General features: G+C 46.1%; 1 protein-coding gene across 2 annotated transcripts in view; it reads left to right on the plus strand.

The window, feature by feature from the left end:
- Nucleotides 1–7,535, plus strand: part of ACMSD (aminocarboxymuconate semialdehyde decarboxylase) — a 71,520-nt gene extending 63,985 nt beyond the window's left edge. For both annotated transcript variants that reach the window (XM_066611885.1, XM_066611887.1), the window contains 3 exons: nucleotides 406–578; nucleotides 6,520–6,618; nucleotides 7,410–7,535. In XM_066611885.1, the coding sequence (XP_066467982.1) occupies nucleotides 406–578; nucleotides 6,520–6,618; nucleotides 7,410–7,472 (335 nt within the window). In that variant the 3' untranslated portion in view covers nucleotides 7,473–7,535. The remainder of the gene's footprint in view (nucleotides 1–405; nucleotides 579–6,519; nucleotides 6,619–7,409) is intronic.
- Nucleotides 7,536–13,572: the final 6,037 nt, after the last annotated feature.

A 13,572-nucleotide genomic window follows, 5' to 3' on the forward strand; every position in this document is an offset into this window, starting at 1 on the left:
CCTGATGGGATCCATGGCAGAGTGATGCAACTATTGTGGCTATGTGTTTGCTGGTTGGCCAAGATAACAAGAAATGTTCAAACAATGTAAAGAAGTGAACAAAGAAGTGGGGGACAGAAAGGAATATTGAATAGCAAACATGTGAAAAAGGTAAACTTTTCAGGGAACATTTCAGTCCCCGAAATACAATGTATCACTAATTCTAGTAGAGGAGTTCACAAGCTCTGTGGCACAAGAGCTATTCCTAGCAGAAACATACATTTTTTGAGTTGGCTTTCTTCCTCCAGAGATGCTATCTTGTTACCTACACAGTTTCACAACATTGGAAGATGCTGGCATATTGTGTTTGATAATACATCAAGTACATTAAACCAAAGGAATTCACTTATTTAAATTTCTTCCTAGGTGGTTCTTTTCCTTACACATTAGGACGCATTTCCCATGGATTCAATGTGCGACCTGACTTGTGTGCAGTGGATAATAACATTGATCCAAAGAAATACCTTGGTTCATTCTACACAGACTCACTTGTCCATGATCCAGGTGCATTGAAGCTGCTGATAGATGTAATAGGAAAGGTGAGTGAGCTTTGGAAAAGAAGAACCCAATCCTATGGGCCACAGCAACAGTGCTCCACTGGTGCCACTGACCCATAAGGCACTTTTGCACCAGCACTAATGGCACACCACTGATGCTGAATCTCAGCACCCAAAGATGAACTCAGAGCTCCTGGCAGTGAGTATGGCCGCCGGTCAGTGGCAGGGCTTTTGTGATAGGGAGAGGACAGGAAGGAGACAGAAATGGGCAGGGAGAGGGGAGGAGCAGGCCCAGGAGGGGGCAGAGACAGTGGCAAGATCTGCCCCCATATCCTAGCCCTCCTCCCAGAGCCCTCCACAGTGCTCCCGGAGGCTTGGAATGTTCAGTAAAAGCAGGTGCAAAGTACCTCCTGAAAATGTAAGTGCTTTGCACCCACTTTTACTGAATTCTAAGTACTTACTTTTTCTAAGCCTTGGGGGGCCCTGTGGAGGTCTGCGCAGGGCTCCCTGCAGCTTCTAGCAGCCCTACCTAGTTACAAGTAAGTGGAAAGCACCCCCTCTTTCCCCCTTAGTGATGCGATCCTGGGGTTTGCATTGCTGCTCTAGCCCCTCCCCCACAAACACTTACTGAGGGAGTAAAGCTCCCTCAAAGTTTGAGAAATGCTGGCTTAGACATAGGGCGCAATCCTAGCCAATATTCCAGCACTGACCTAGCTGCAATGTGGGCCCAAGGTAAGGTAACAAACATGCCCTTACCTTGAGGAGGCCCCTCTTGACTACCTCCCATTACAGGATGCAGTGCACGCCACATTGGCACAGCTATGTCAATGCTGGAAAGTTGGTTAGGATTGGGCCCGTAAACATATACCCCTAGGCCAGTGTTTCCCAAACTTTTTCAACTAGCAACTCCCTTGACCTACTGGGCCATTGGCTGTGGCTCCCTATTAGGGCTACAATCCTATACAGCCACTCCCCTGGCTTGCTTCCGCAGCTCCCTGGGGAGACACGGCTCACAGTTTGCGAACCATTGCCGTAGGTCAATTTCTCATGCTGTCTTCTGCTGAGCCTGATGCTTCCTTTTGGCTAAGGTCTTTTAGACAAAAGCTTGCAAGGCAGCACCAGAGTGCTCCTGCTGTTGACATCATTGCTCCTGCTGTAGAAGTCCTGGAGTTTTACTCCTTCCACTCCCTCCTCCCAACTTCATCCCTGCTTCCTTGATGCAATAACGACTTGAGTGTTTTATGAGCAGGAAGAAAAGCACATAGCAAGGTATTCAAGCCAAAAATGAAGCCATCTTTTCAAGCATGATGCCCCTCCTTTTTCCTTTCCCTTGGGTGGACAACAGAAACCAGGGCAAGAAAGCACATGTAAGGTTCTTTGACTCACTGGCACACCCTTGTCTCTTCACTCAAAGAATAGGAGAAAAACAAGCATCGGAGAATGAGACCAGATGTTTGTTCTTTCTTAAGGATAGCCTGTATCTCTATCTTCCTTCCCATGTATCAACTTTTGCGGAGGAAAACATGAACACACAACAGAAGAAACATGTCATCTCTCTGATATGTTCTTTCAAAAATGGAGGCCAAAAGTAGAAGGGCCCAGCTCACTGGCAGAGCATGTAGTTCTCATGCTGAAGGTTCCAGGATCAGTCCCTGCCATCTCCAGGGAACCCTGGAAAGGGTACCTCTAGGGAACCCTGAAGAGCTGCAGCCAGTCAGCTTAGACAAGTTGAGTCTGATGGACCAGTTGTTTGACTTACAGTGCAATCCAAGTTCCACCCTCAAACCGGCATAAGTCCCTTGTGCCAGCTCCCGAGTGTCATAAATATGCCATAAAGAATGTTCATAGCTACTTGGAAGGAAGCTGAGCCAGAGCACAGACATGCACTGGCTTAGCTGTGCCGCAGGACAGTGAGTTTGTGCTGGCCTGAGTAGGTCGGCACTGGGAGTGGAAGAGGGTGATGGGAGGGCAGGATGGAGGGAGGCATTCTGGGGTGGGGGAAGGCAGGGGAGGGTGATCCAGGTGGTGGATTGGGCTCAGGAGGGTAGGCCCAGCCTGGGCAACCTAGGCCGGATCCTAACCCTTGGTCCTGGCCTGATAAGCGTTACATTGACCGCTCAGATTTGCACCCACAATATCGCGTGCGCAGATCCATGGAGGCCCATAGGGCTGGCAGGTGTGCCACACAGGGTAAGAAGAATAAAATCCCCTTACTCTGAGATGTGTCTCAGCCTGCTCCTACCAAAAGCTGGATATAGTGCAGACCAACTGGCCTGCCAGCTGGCCTGCAGGCTAGGATTGTGCCCTTAGTATAATATTAAAGGTGTTTCCTCAGTAAGAACAAGACATGCCAGGCAAAGGAAGGCCCCTTTGCTAGGGTGCTCTAGTTACTCTCTTCCTATTCTCATTCCTAATCCAGGGAGCACAAATGGAAGGAGTGGTACCTGGATTTCACAACAGGTCTCTTGGAGTAAGATCCTAACCATGGAGTCCCTTCACCCTGTTACCAAGTAGCTCACCAGCAAATGTAAATTGTTAGTCAGGGGTGTGTAAATGTATCTGACCAATTTCATCCCTCATTAATTTTCATTAAAGTGAAGTGGTACAACAGTGATTAGTCTGGCTTTTTAATTGTGGCTGATTTTCAGCCTAGCACTTAGCCCCTTGGAGAATTGATTCTGTCTGACTTCTAAGTCAAGTAGGAAATGCTGAGGCAGCCCTGAACATTCTCCAGTAAATTGCATCTGGATTATTTTAATATTAAAGAGATTTGTAAGAATGTTTTTCCCCAGGGTGATTAAGCCACCGTCATTGAATCAACACCCTTTTCAGAGCATTTCCAAACAATGCAGAATCTGTCTCTAGCAATGCTTTTCACGTTTGCTTCCATCTGTCCCTGCAGGCACACAGCTATCTGGAGTGAAACCAAAACTGTACCCTCAAAATTCAGTAGCTGGTCACCCAATCAGGAAATAGACAGACCCCCAAGTAAAGAAAATAAACACACTTAAATTACCCCTCCATTTCAGATTTTGATTTTGAACTTTGCTTCATACACCATGTACATTTGCTTCATTCATGTACATTGTCAGACTGGGAGGGAAGTCATACAACTGTAAAAATACAATCAATTCATGTGAGGGGTCTCAGATAGTTGCACCTCTCCAGCACCTGTGCACCAAATGTCCCCCTCCTTACACATCTCCCCTTTATATTTTACAATATTCTCCAAAAGACACAATTGTAGACTGAATTGGTTCTATACTAAAAATAACTGTTCAGATTTGAGTATCTCAGAAACCCCATAGTGACACCTACTGGGGACATTATTAATGAAAAAAGAAATGGAACAGAAATAGTCATGTATCATGTTTTTTTCCACTCTATCCTGTTTGGGAATAGGCTAGCCCTGATCAGTCGCAGCAGTCTCTATTATTAATATACCTTAATTCTCTTACCACTCTTGATCACATTTACAATGATGAGAAAAGCCAACACTGAAGGCACCTCTTTTGTGTTCACTAACACTTTATTTACTTCAAAATCAGGAGGCTCCCAGGATGTGGCTTGTTTTCAGGTATAAATATGCTGATCAAGCAAGGTGTGGCTAGCCATGGAATTTCAAAACAAGAGGAACAGGGTTTCTACCAAGCCAACCAGCTAGAGTGGGGTGGGGGGATAGTTGCTCCTTGAGATTGATCAGGGTCACTCTCATCAGCCATTCACCCAGCACTGTGTACTGGCAGATACAGATAGGTAACTTTGGCTTTTGGCAACCCTGACCATCAAATCTGAAATGAGATGATGAAATTAGGAGAGAGGCAAGATTAAATGTGCAACAATAGATAGCTTTAATAGTGGGGATAAGAATACAGTTCTTATTAGGTGCTCATATTACCCATGTCTTAGACACTTGGTAACAATTTAGATAAGCAATTACCACTTCCTATCTCCACCCAAGTCAGACTAGCACCCTGGAGAACTTCCTGGGAAAACAATCTGGACCTTTTCTGGTCTTTGTATCTTCTGCCCCATCTTCCTTGCAACACTAAGAGCCCAGTCCTATACCTATCTATTCAGAAGTAAATTCCATTATAGTCCATGGGCCTTACTCTCAGGAAAGTGTGAATAGGATTGCAGCCTAACTCTCAATCTCAGCAACAATCAACAGCATCTCTTGCTGTCTCTGCTGCCCCTTTGAGTTTGTCCTTCAAAGCCAATGTCTTTTGTTACCAATGATAAGATGCACTCTCTCAAAGCTACTTACTGTTAGGTTGCAATCCTATTCACACTTACCTTGGAGTAATCCTCATTGTCTATAATGGAACTAAATTCTGAGTTGACGTGCATAGGATTGGACTCGTAGTCCATTGTATAAAACTATGTCTGGTTTTGGAAGGCAACAGGAAGACATTATTATTATTATTATTATTATTATTATTATTATTATTATTATTATTATTATTATTATTATTATTATTATTGTATTGGCAACCTTCAGTCTCGAAAGACTATGGTATCGCGCTCTGAAAGGTGGTTCTGGCACAGCGTCTAGTGTGGCTGAAAAGGCCAATTGATGTATTGTTGTTGTTATTATTATTATTAACAACTTTATTTTTACCCCCCGCCTTTCTCCCCAGAGGGACTCAAGGTGGCTTACAAACAAGGTTAAAACAAATTTAAAAACATAATTTAAAAACAGATAAAAACATAACGACATATCATAAAAACAGAAGTCAGATAAAAAAGTAGTCAGGTAAAAGAGCATAGCGCAGCAAATTATAAAAGGATCAGGCCTGTAACCAGATGTTAAAAAAGATATTAAAAGATGTTAAAAAGATGTTTAAAAGGCCAGGAACTCAGAAGGCTTGTCTAAACAGAAGGGTCTTCAGGCCTCACCGAAAAGTTTCAAGAGAGGGAGCAGTTCTTAAGTCAAGGGGAAGGGAATTCCATAGTGTTGGTGCCACTACTGAGAAGGCCCTATTTCTTGCCGCCGCCCCACATACCCCCTAGGTAGCGGCCCTTGTAAAAAGGCCTTCTCTGATTACCTAAGAGGACGAGCCGGATTGTACGGGAGTAGGCGATCTCTAAGATACCCTGGCCCAGAGCAGTATAGGGCTTTAAAGGTCAAAACCAGCACCTTGAATTGGGCCTGGAAAAGAATGGGCAGCCAGTGCAGCCGCTGGAGAAGCAGTCTGACAGAGTCAAACCGCCTACCTCCAGTAATTACACGGGCTGCTGCATTCTGCACTAGTTGCAGTTTCCAAACCGTCTTCAAGGGCAGCCCCACATAGAGCATGTTACAATAATCTAGCCTTGATGTCACCGTGGCTTGGATCACCGTGGCCAGGTTTGCACGATCCAAGTATGGCCACAGCTGGCGCACCAGCTGAAGCCGAGCAAAGGCCCCCCTAGTCACAGCCGCCACCTGGGAATCCAGGAGCAGGTGCGAGTCCAGGTGGACCCCCAAGCTGCGGACCTGCTCCTTCAGGGGAAGTGCAACCCCATTCAGTGCAAGCCAATACTCCAGCACCTGCACTGAGGATTTCCAAACCAGGAGAGCCTCTGTTTTATCCGGATTTAATTTCAGCTTGTTAGCCCCCATCCAGATCTTCACTGCCTCCAGATAGCGCTCCAGGACCTCAACCGCCATCCTGGAGTCTGGAGGAAAGGAGAGACAGAGCTGGGTGTCATCAGCACATTGATGACATTGGTATTGAGAATGAAAGTGTGGCCTGGAATGCCACCCAATGTTGCCTCAGATCCACTTTCTCTGCACAATTTTTTTTAAAACAAGTAGCCATCTTATGTGTTTTTTTTTCAGCTGTGGAAGTGCAGGACTTCTGGTTTAATCTGAGGGGCAGCAGAACTGTGCAAACTAAAGAGCTCCTTTATATGCTTCACAGGCATCAAAAGTTGGGAAATATGCTTCCATTAGATGCTAATATTGTAGTGTCATTCACCTACTTCTCTCTATTTGCAGGACAAGGTGATGTTGGGAACAGATTATCCTTTTCCCCTTGGGGAACATGAACCTGGAAAACTGATTGATTCCATGGAGGAACTGGATGATGAACTAAAGGTAAAGTTATTATACTTGTTGCTGTTTCAGAGTTTGAGTATATGCTTTAGAATTTATTTCCAAATCTGTTTGTTTCAAGGAGTGTTTCTTTTTACCCTGGTGAACTCTGAATCCAGCTACACGTTTCGTTGGGGTCTTCAAAACTGCAGAGTCTGCAAAACTGAGTGCAAACTGACAGGCTAACCTCTCTAAGAGCATAAACCTGTGTTGACTCAGAAGTAAATTCTGTTGAGCTCAGTGGGACTTACACCTAGGTACTAGTGTATAGGATTGCAGCCTAAGGCTGTCTGCATATGCCCATGGACTTGGAAGGAAACTACAAATAATGACTGGCTACCACAACTAGCCAAAATGTGTATGCCCCTTTTAAGCAACCCCTTGTTGCTTTTATATTACATCATTTTATTTTGATTTCTTTGTATGCCATGGTTCATTTGGCATTTGACTGGAAAGAAACCAGGCACAAACATATTAATCTCTTTTTCCAGCCATTGGGCTGTAACTTGTTGTTGTTATTCCATGTTGTTATTCCATGGGTGCAAGGGGAGACAATATTCACTGATCCTGAAAATTGCACAGATCCTGGCGCACCACCCAATGCAGTCAAATTTTCAGGGGCTGCAGATGGCTACAGAGGGAAAGGGACTGGCAAAAAAAGAAAATAAAGATAAAAGAACTTCCCCTGAATGGAATTGCCTACCATCCATGGAAGAGCAACATAGGGTACAATCCATAATGTATACACAAAATGCTTGTAAGAGCCTTAAAAAAATCATTCTTTTTTGTTACAGGATAAGCTCAAGTTTGACAATGCCCTTGCATTTTTGGACCTTGACAGAAAGCAGTTTGAATAGCATTTCAGTTATGACATTTATCACCATCCATGTTGGGTCTTTATGTATAAAAACACATTTATGTTCTCTGTACAGTGTATTCATTCTTTTGCCAATTCCAAATAAATGGATGTCTGTTATTTTATTGTTTCTCTTCAAAATCCGAGTCCATAGAAATTGTATGCATTTGGAGCATTTAGACTGGCTACATAGATTTGGAAGATTATTTTGTTATCTACAGCAGTGTTTCCAAACTGTGGGTTGGGACCCTCTAGGTGGGTTGCCAGCCAACTTCAGGTGGGTCCCCATTTATTTCAAAATTTTATTTTTATTATATTAGACTTGATGCTACCATGGTATGCAACTGCATTTGGGGAAATGTTACAGATATGTACTTTTAACAGACACTTTTTAATGTATATTCTTTTAACAATGATAGTCAATGGACTTACTCTTGGGTAAGCGTGGGTAGGATTACAGCCTAGGATTGTTAAAAATTTTCCTGCTGAATGATGTCACTTCTGGTCCTGACATCGCTGCTGGTGGGTCCTGACAGATTCTCATTCTAAAGAGTGGGTTCCAGTGCTAAAAGTTTGAGAACCACTGATTTACAGAATGGAACGATTCACCTCTTATATGTGCAATGAGGAGCCTTGGATGTTCTGAGTCCACGCAATGAAAACAAATTCTTAGTTATCCAACCATTCATAAGGAGCAATCCTAACTGTGCCTTATGCTGGCCCAAGTCCCAAGTGTCGCAAACTTTCCTTCGTAGGAGGAAGCTGCATCGGTGCACGTAGAGGCCGGCAGAACCCTCTGCCACAGCTTCCTCGCTGCCGCACAGACACAAGTGGCAACGGTAGGCGTGGGGGTGGGGAGGAGGCAGGAGGAGGCGTTTCTGGGCTGGGGGAGGGTGGGTGATGGGCGGCCCTGGGGGTGGGTGCGCCGGGAGCTGGGGCGGGGCTGGGACCCAGCAGTTATGCCAGATCCCTACCCCTGTCCCCGCTGAGAACGGAGCGGCTTCAAGTTGCTCCGCTCTTCTCGGACTTGCGCTACCTCCAGAGCCGGCACAGGTCCGAGGAGACCCATTGGGGCCAGCAGCCCTTACCCAGGGGTAGGGAGAAGAGCTTCCCCTTGCCCCGGCTGAGCCCCTGCAGCAAACAAACCTGCATTGGATGTAGCGCAAGCCTCCTGGCTTGCCTGCTCCAGCGCAGGTTTGGATTATCCAACCTTAATTATCCAACCTGTAATGCCAAGGTTTTTTAATCAAATGTTACTACATTAAGGCTAAAATAATATATTCAAAACTTTAAAAACAAAATGCAAAATACCATAAATAATGAAATTAACATTTCAGAAGGGTTTTCTCTAACCAAGTTAAAGGAAAACTAATCAAGAGATGCCAAGTTTGTTATGACAGACACATAGCAAAAGCTAAATGTAATTTGTCCAGTATAGCTGCCAAGTTCAGGGCAGGCATGAAGCTTCTTCATACCATAACTATGTCATGCCTTGCTTGGGTTGATAGGGAAGGATCTCTTTTCTTGGCAGTTCGCACCTTTGTGCATAGGCTACATCTATTCAAAGTGTGTCCTGGTGGGGGGATAAGAATGGAACCACAGTCCAACAGTAGGGCAGCCATCCATGGAAGAGCGGTATTTTCTGTAAGTCAACTCTGGCCTTTTCAAATGCTGTTGTGGAAGTTCCCGCACACAAACAGCCACCCATAGTAGCAACTTAAAAATGATGTTTACTTGAATAACTGAAAATTTTTAACAAGGCCTCCTCCTTAACATCTATACACCAACCATTTCATAACTTTTCATTAATTGCCTTCTAGCTGATTCCATAAAACCTACTGCAAGTACCATCCCCACCGCAAGGTTCTTGTTTCAAACAGCATCCTGTGGTTGACTCTGATCATACCTAGCCTAGAACTGTCTTTGGGCGCAATCCTAACCAACTTTCTAGCACTCACTTAGCTGCAATGCAGCCCCCAAGGTAAGGTAACAAACATGCCCTTAGCTGACTATCTCCCCACTGCAGGATGCAGTGCACACCACATTGGCACAGCCAGGGCCTAGAAGAGGGGGGTAAAGGGGGCAATTGGTATCCAGGCCCAGGGTCAGAGAGGAGGCCCAGGAGCCAAAGGAGGGAGCCCAGAAAGTCTTGGGATGTGACATTTTCCTGTCTCACTTGAACTCACTGCCTGTGCATGATGCTTCGGCACAACCATGTGCATGCAGTGTTAACTACTGCTGCAAGCGATACACACCAGGCCCAGGAAAGCATCCATGACCCTCCTGAACACAGTGTCAAATCTGGGAGGAAACTGGCTTGTTACAGTAGCTCTTTGGCTTGTGGATGCCATAACCATGAAAGAAGCTCAGGAACCCAGGTGCGGGGCTACTACTGCTATGGAAGTTCATTTTGGTCCATTCTTGTGTGAGCCTAAATACGATGATGCTCATTTTCTGCAATCAGTTCTCTATATTTCAAAGATTTTAGACAGACTTAGGAAAGTGTTTGGTTTTCCATATTACTTTATCTAGCTGCCAATGCCGCATGATCAGAGAGACATGGGCTCTGCATCAAGAAGCCTAGTAGATCTAGGCTCCAAAGACTATTGTGGTTGTCAACACGCTCCCTCTGCCTTATTTTACCCCCTTCTGCGGCCCCCACTGTCCCCTTCCCCTTTGGGAAGGGGCCCAGAAGAAACTTTGTACCCTGATAAAATTCCTCTCATAGGCCCTGGGCACAGCTATGTTAGTGCTGGAAAGTTGGTTAGCATTGCGCCCTTTAAGAATAAAATCAGTGGTTGGACTGGGATTTGAGTCTTATTACTTCCATTGAAAACAGCTTCCTTCAGCTGGGAGGCAGACCCCTCCCTTCCCCCAGAGTGGCAAAGTGATAATCACCCTCATTGCTTTGCATTCTGTTGTGTGCTCCAGGGGAAGGGGGGGGGATCTGCCTCCCAGGTGAAAGAAGTCATTCTAAGCCCCTCTAAGGAGGGGAGGCTGATTACATTTCTCAGCCTGGCTGCCATGTTATCATGGTAAACAGGCTTCTTTAAATGGCTGCCTAAAGGAATGTTTTATCTTTTAAATGCTTTTGTTTAAGTGAAAATCAGCACCCACTGATTGAGGATCCTGCAACTGGATGTTGAAACTTAACCTGTACTGTACTTTGTTTTAAAACTTTGTATGTGTGTGGATGAAATGTGATTTTATATATACTTGAAATACACACAGAGAGAAATGGAGTGTGTGTGTGATTTCATATGTATGTGAGGCCATCGCGTGAGGCTTTCTGCAGACGCATGTGGCCTCTGGGACCCCAAGTGCCTCTGGGAACTAAGTGCCAGGTAAACAGAGAGTTTAGCATCTGGGCGAGTTCAGCAGCAGGGCGAGGAGGCCAGGGCCCCATACACTGCCCTTCCTCTTCCCTTGAGAAGAGGGCTGCTAACCAGTGTAGGGTTTGTAAAAGTACCCCTAAATAAAACAACAACAACAACAACAACAAAAAAGCTATGCAGTCAGACAGCCAGCAGCAGGGTGGGGGCTATCCAGTGTTCTGCATCGAGTGCCACATGTATGATTATATGCCTCTGGGGCATAAGTCATGGGTGTGTCCTCGGTGCAAGGAGCTCCAGGGTCTCAGGGAACGCGTCCGCTCCCTTGAAGCCTTGGTGGGTAACCTGGAGAAGCGCAGGCAGGCAGAGGAGGACCATGGGGAGACTTCCGGGGACGATCAGGCTTCATCCCAACCTCAGGTGTGCAGCTCCTCAGCTGCCCGGATGGGAAGTCTCGGGGCTGAAGGACGTCATCCTGGAGAGGAGGGAAACAATCCCCTAGGGGGGACCCCTTCTCCAGGGATGGGCCCGTATCTGAATGCACTCGGGATACTCCTCGGCGGGAGGGGGGTTGGGGGCTTCTTGTAGTGGGGGATTTGATTATTAGAAACAAAGAGAGGGCGGTTTGCGACGGATGTGAGGACCGCATGGTTACTTGCCTGCCTGGGGCGAAGGTTGCGGACATCACTTCTCATCTAGACAGGCTGGTAGACAGTGCTGGGGGACAGGTAGCGGTTGTGGTGCATGTTGGCACCAACGACGTGGGCAAGTGTAGCTGGGAGGTCCTGGAGCCCAAATTTAGGCTTTTAGGCATGAAGCTGAAAGCCAGGACCTCAAAGGTAGCGTTCTCTGAAGTGCTACCTGTTCCACACACAGGGCCAGCTAGGCAGGCGGAGATCAGGGGTCTCAATGCGTGGATGAGACGGTGGTGTAGGGAGGAAAGGGGAGATAAAAGGAGACTTAGAGATGGCAGAGAAATTAAATGAGTTCTTTGCATCTGTCTTCACGGCAGAAGACCTCGGGCAGATACCGCTGCTCGAACGGCCCCTCCTAACCAAGGAGTTAAGTCAGATAGAGGTTAAAAGAGAAGATGTTTCAGACCTCATTGATAAATTAAAGATCAATAAGTCACCGGGCCCTGATGGCATCCACCCAAGAGTTATTAAGGAATTGAAGAATGAAGTTGCTGATCTCTTGACTAAGGTATGCAACTTGTCCCTCAAAACGGCCACGGTGCCAGAAGATTGGAGGATAGCAAATGTCATGCCTATCTTTAAAAAGGGAAAGAGGGGGGGACCCGGGAAACTATAGGCCGGTCAGCCTAACATCGATACTGGGTAAGATGGTAGAATGCCTCATCAAAGATAGGATCTCAAAACACATAGACGAACAGGCCTTGCTGAGGGAGAATCAGCCTGGCTTCTGTAAGGGTAAGTCTTGCATCACGAACCTTATAGAATTCTTTGAAAAGGTCAACAGGCATGTGGAAGTGGGAGAACCCGTGGACATTATATATCTGGACTTTCAGAAGGCGTTCGACACGGTCCCTCACCAAAGGCTACTGAAAAAACTCCACAGTCAGGGAATTAGAGGACAGGTCCTCTCATGGATTGAGAACTGGTTGGAGGCCAGGAAGCAGAGAGTGGGTGTCAATGGGCAATTTTCACAATGGAGAGAGGTGAAAAGCAGTGTGCCCCAAGGATCTGTCCTGGGACCGGTGCTTTTCAACCTCTTCATAAATGACCTGGAGACAGGGTTGAGCAGTGAAGTGGCTAAGTTTGCAGACGACACCAAACTTTTCCGAGTGGTGAAGACCAGAAGTGATTGTGAGGAGCTCCAGAAGGATCTCTCCAGACTGGCAGAATGGGCAGCAAAATGGCAGATGCGCTTCAATGTCAGTAAGTGTAAAGTCATGCACATTGGGGCAAAAAATCAAAGCTTTAGATATAGGCTGATGGGTTCTGAGCTGTCTGTGACAGATCAGGAGAGAGATCTTGGGGTGGTGGTGGACAGGTCAATGAAAGTGTCAACCCAATGTGCGGCGGTAGTAAAGAAGGCCAATTCTATGCTTGGGATCATTAGAAAAGGTATTGAGAACAAAATGGCTAATACTATAATTCCGTTGTACAAATCAATGGTAAGGCCGTACCTGGAATATTGTGTCCAGTTCTGGTTGCCGCATCTCAAAAAAGACATAGTGGAAATGGAAAAGGTGCAAAAGAGAGCGACTAAGGTGATTACTGGGCTGGGGCACCTTCCTTATGAGGAAAGGCTACGGTGTTTGGGCCTCTTCAGTCTAGAAAAGAGGCGCCTGAGGGGGGACATGATTGAGACATACAAAATTATGCAGGGGATGGACAGAGTGGATAGAGAGATGCTCTTTACACTCTCACATAACACCAGAACCAGGGAACATCCACTAAAATTGAGTGCTGGGAGAGTTAGAACAGACAAAAGAAAATATTTCTTTACTCAGTGTGTGGTTGGTCTGTGGAACTCCTTGCTGCAGGATGTGGTGACTGCGTCTGGCCTGGACGCCTTTAAAAGGGGATTGGACAAGTTTCTGGAGGAAAAATCCATTACGGGTTACAAGCCATGATGTGTATGTGCAACCTCCTGATTTCAGAAATGGGCTATGTCCGAATGCCAGATGCTAGGGAGGGCACCAAGATGCAGGTCTCTTGTTATCTGGTGTGCTCCTTGGGGCATCTTGTTGGCCGCTGTGAGATACAGGAAGCTGGACTAGATGGGCCTATGGCCTGATCCTGT

Source organism: Tiliqua scincoides, chromosome 1, assembly GCF_035046505.1.
Source record: "Tiliqua scincoides isolate rTilSci1 chromosome 1, rTilSci1.hap2, whole genome shotgun sequence".
NCBI classification, from domain to species: domain Eukaryota; kingdom Metazoa; phylum Chordata; class Lepidosauria; order Squamata; family Scincidae; genus Tiliqua; species Tiliqua scincoides.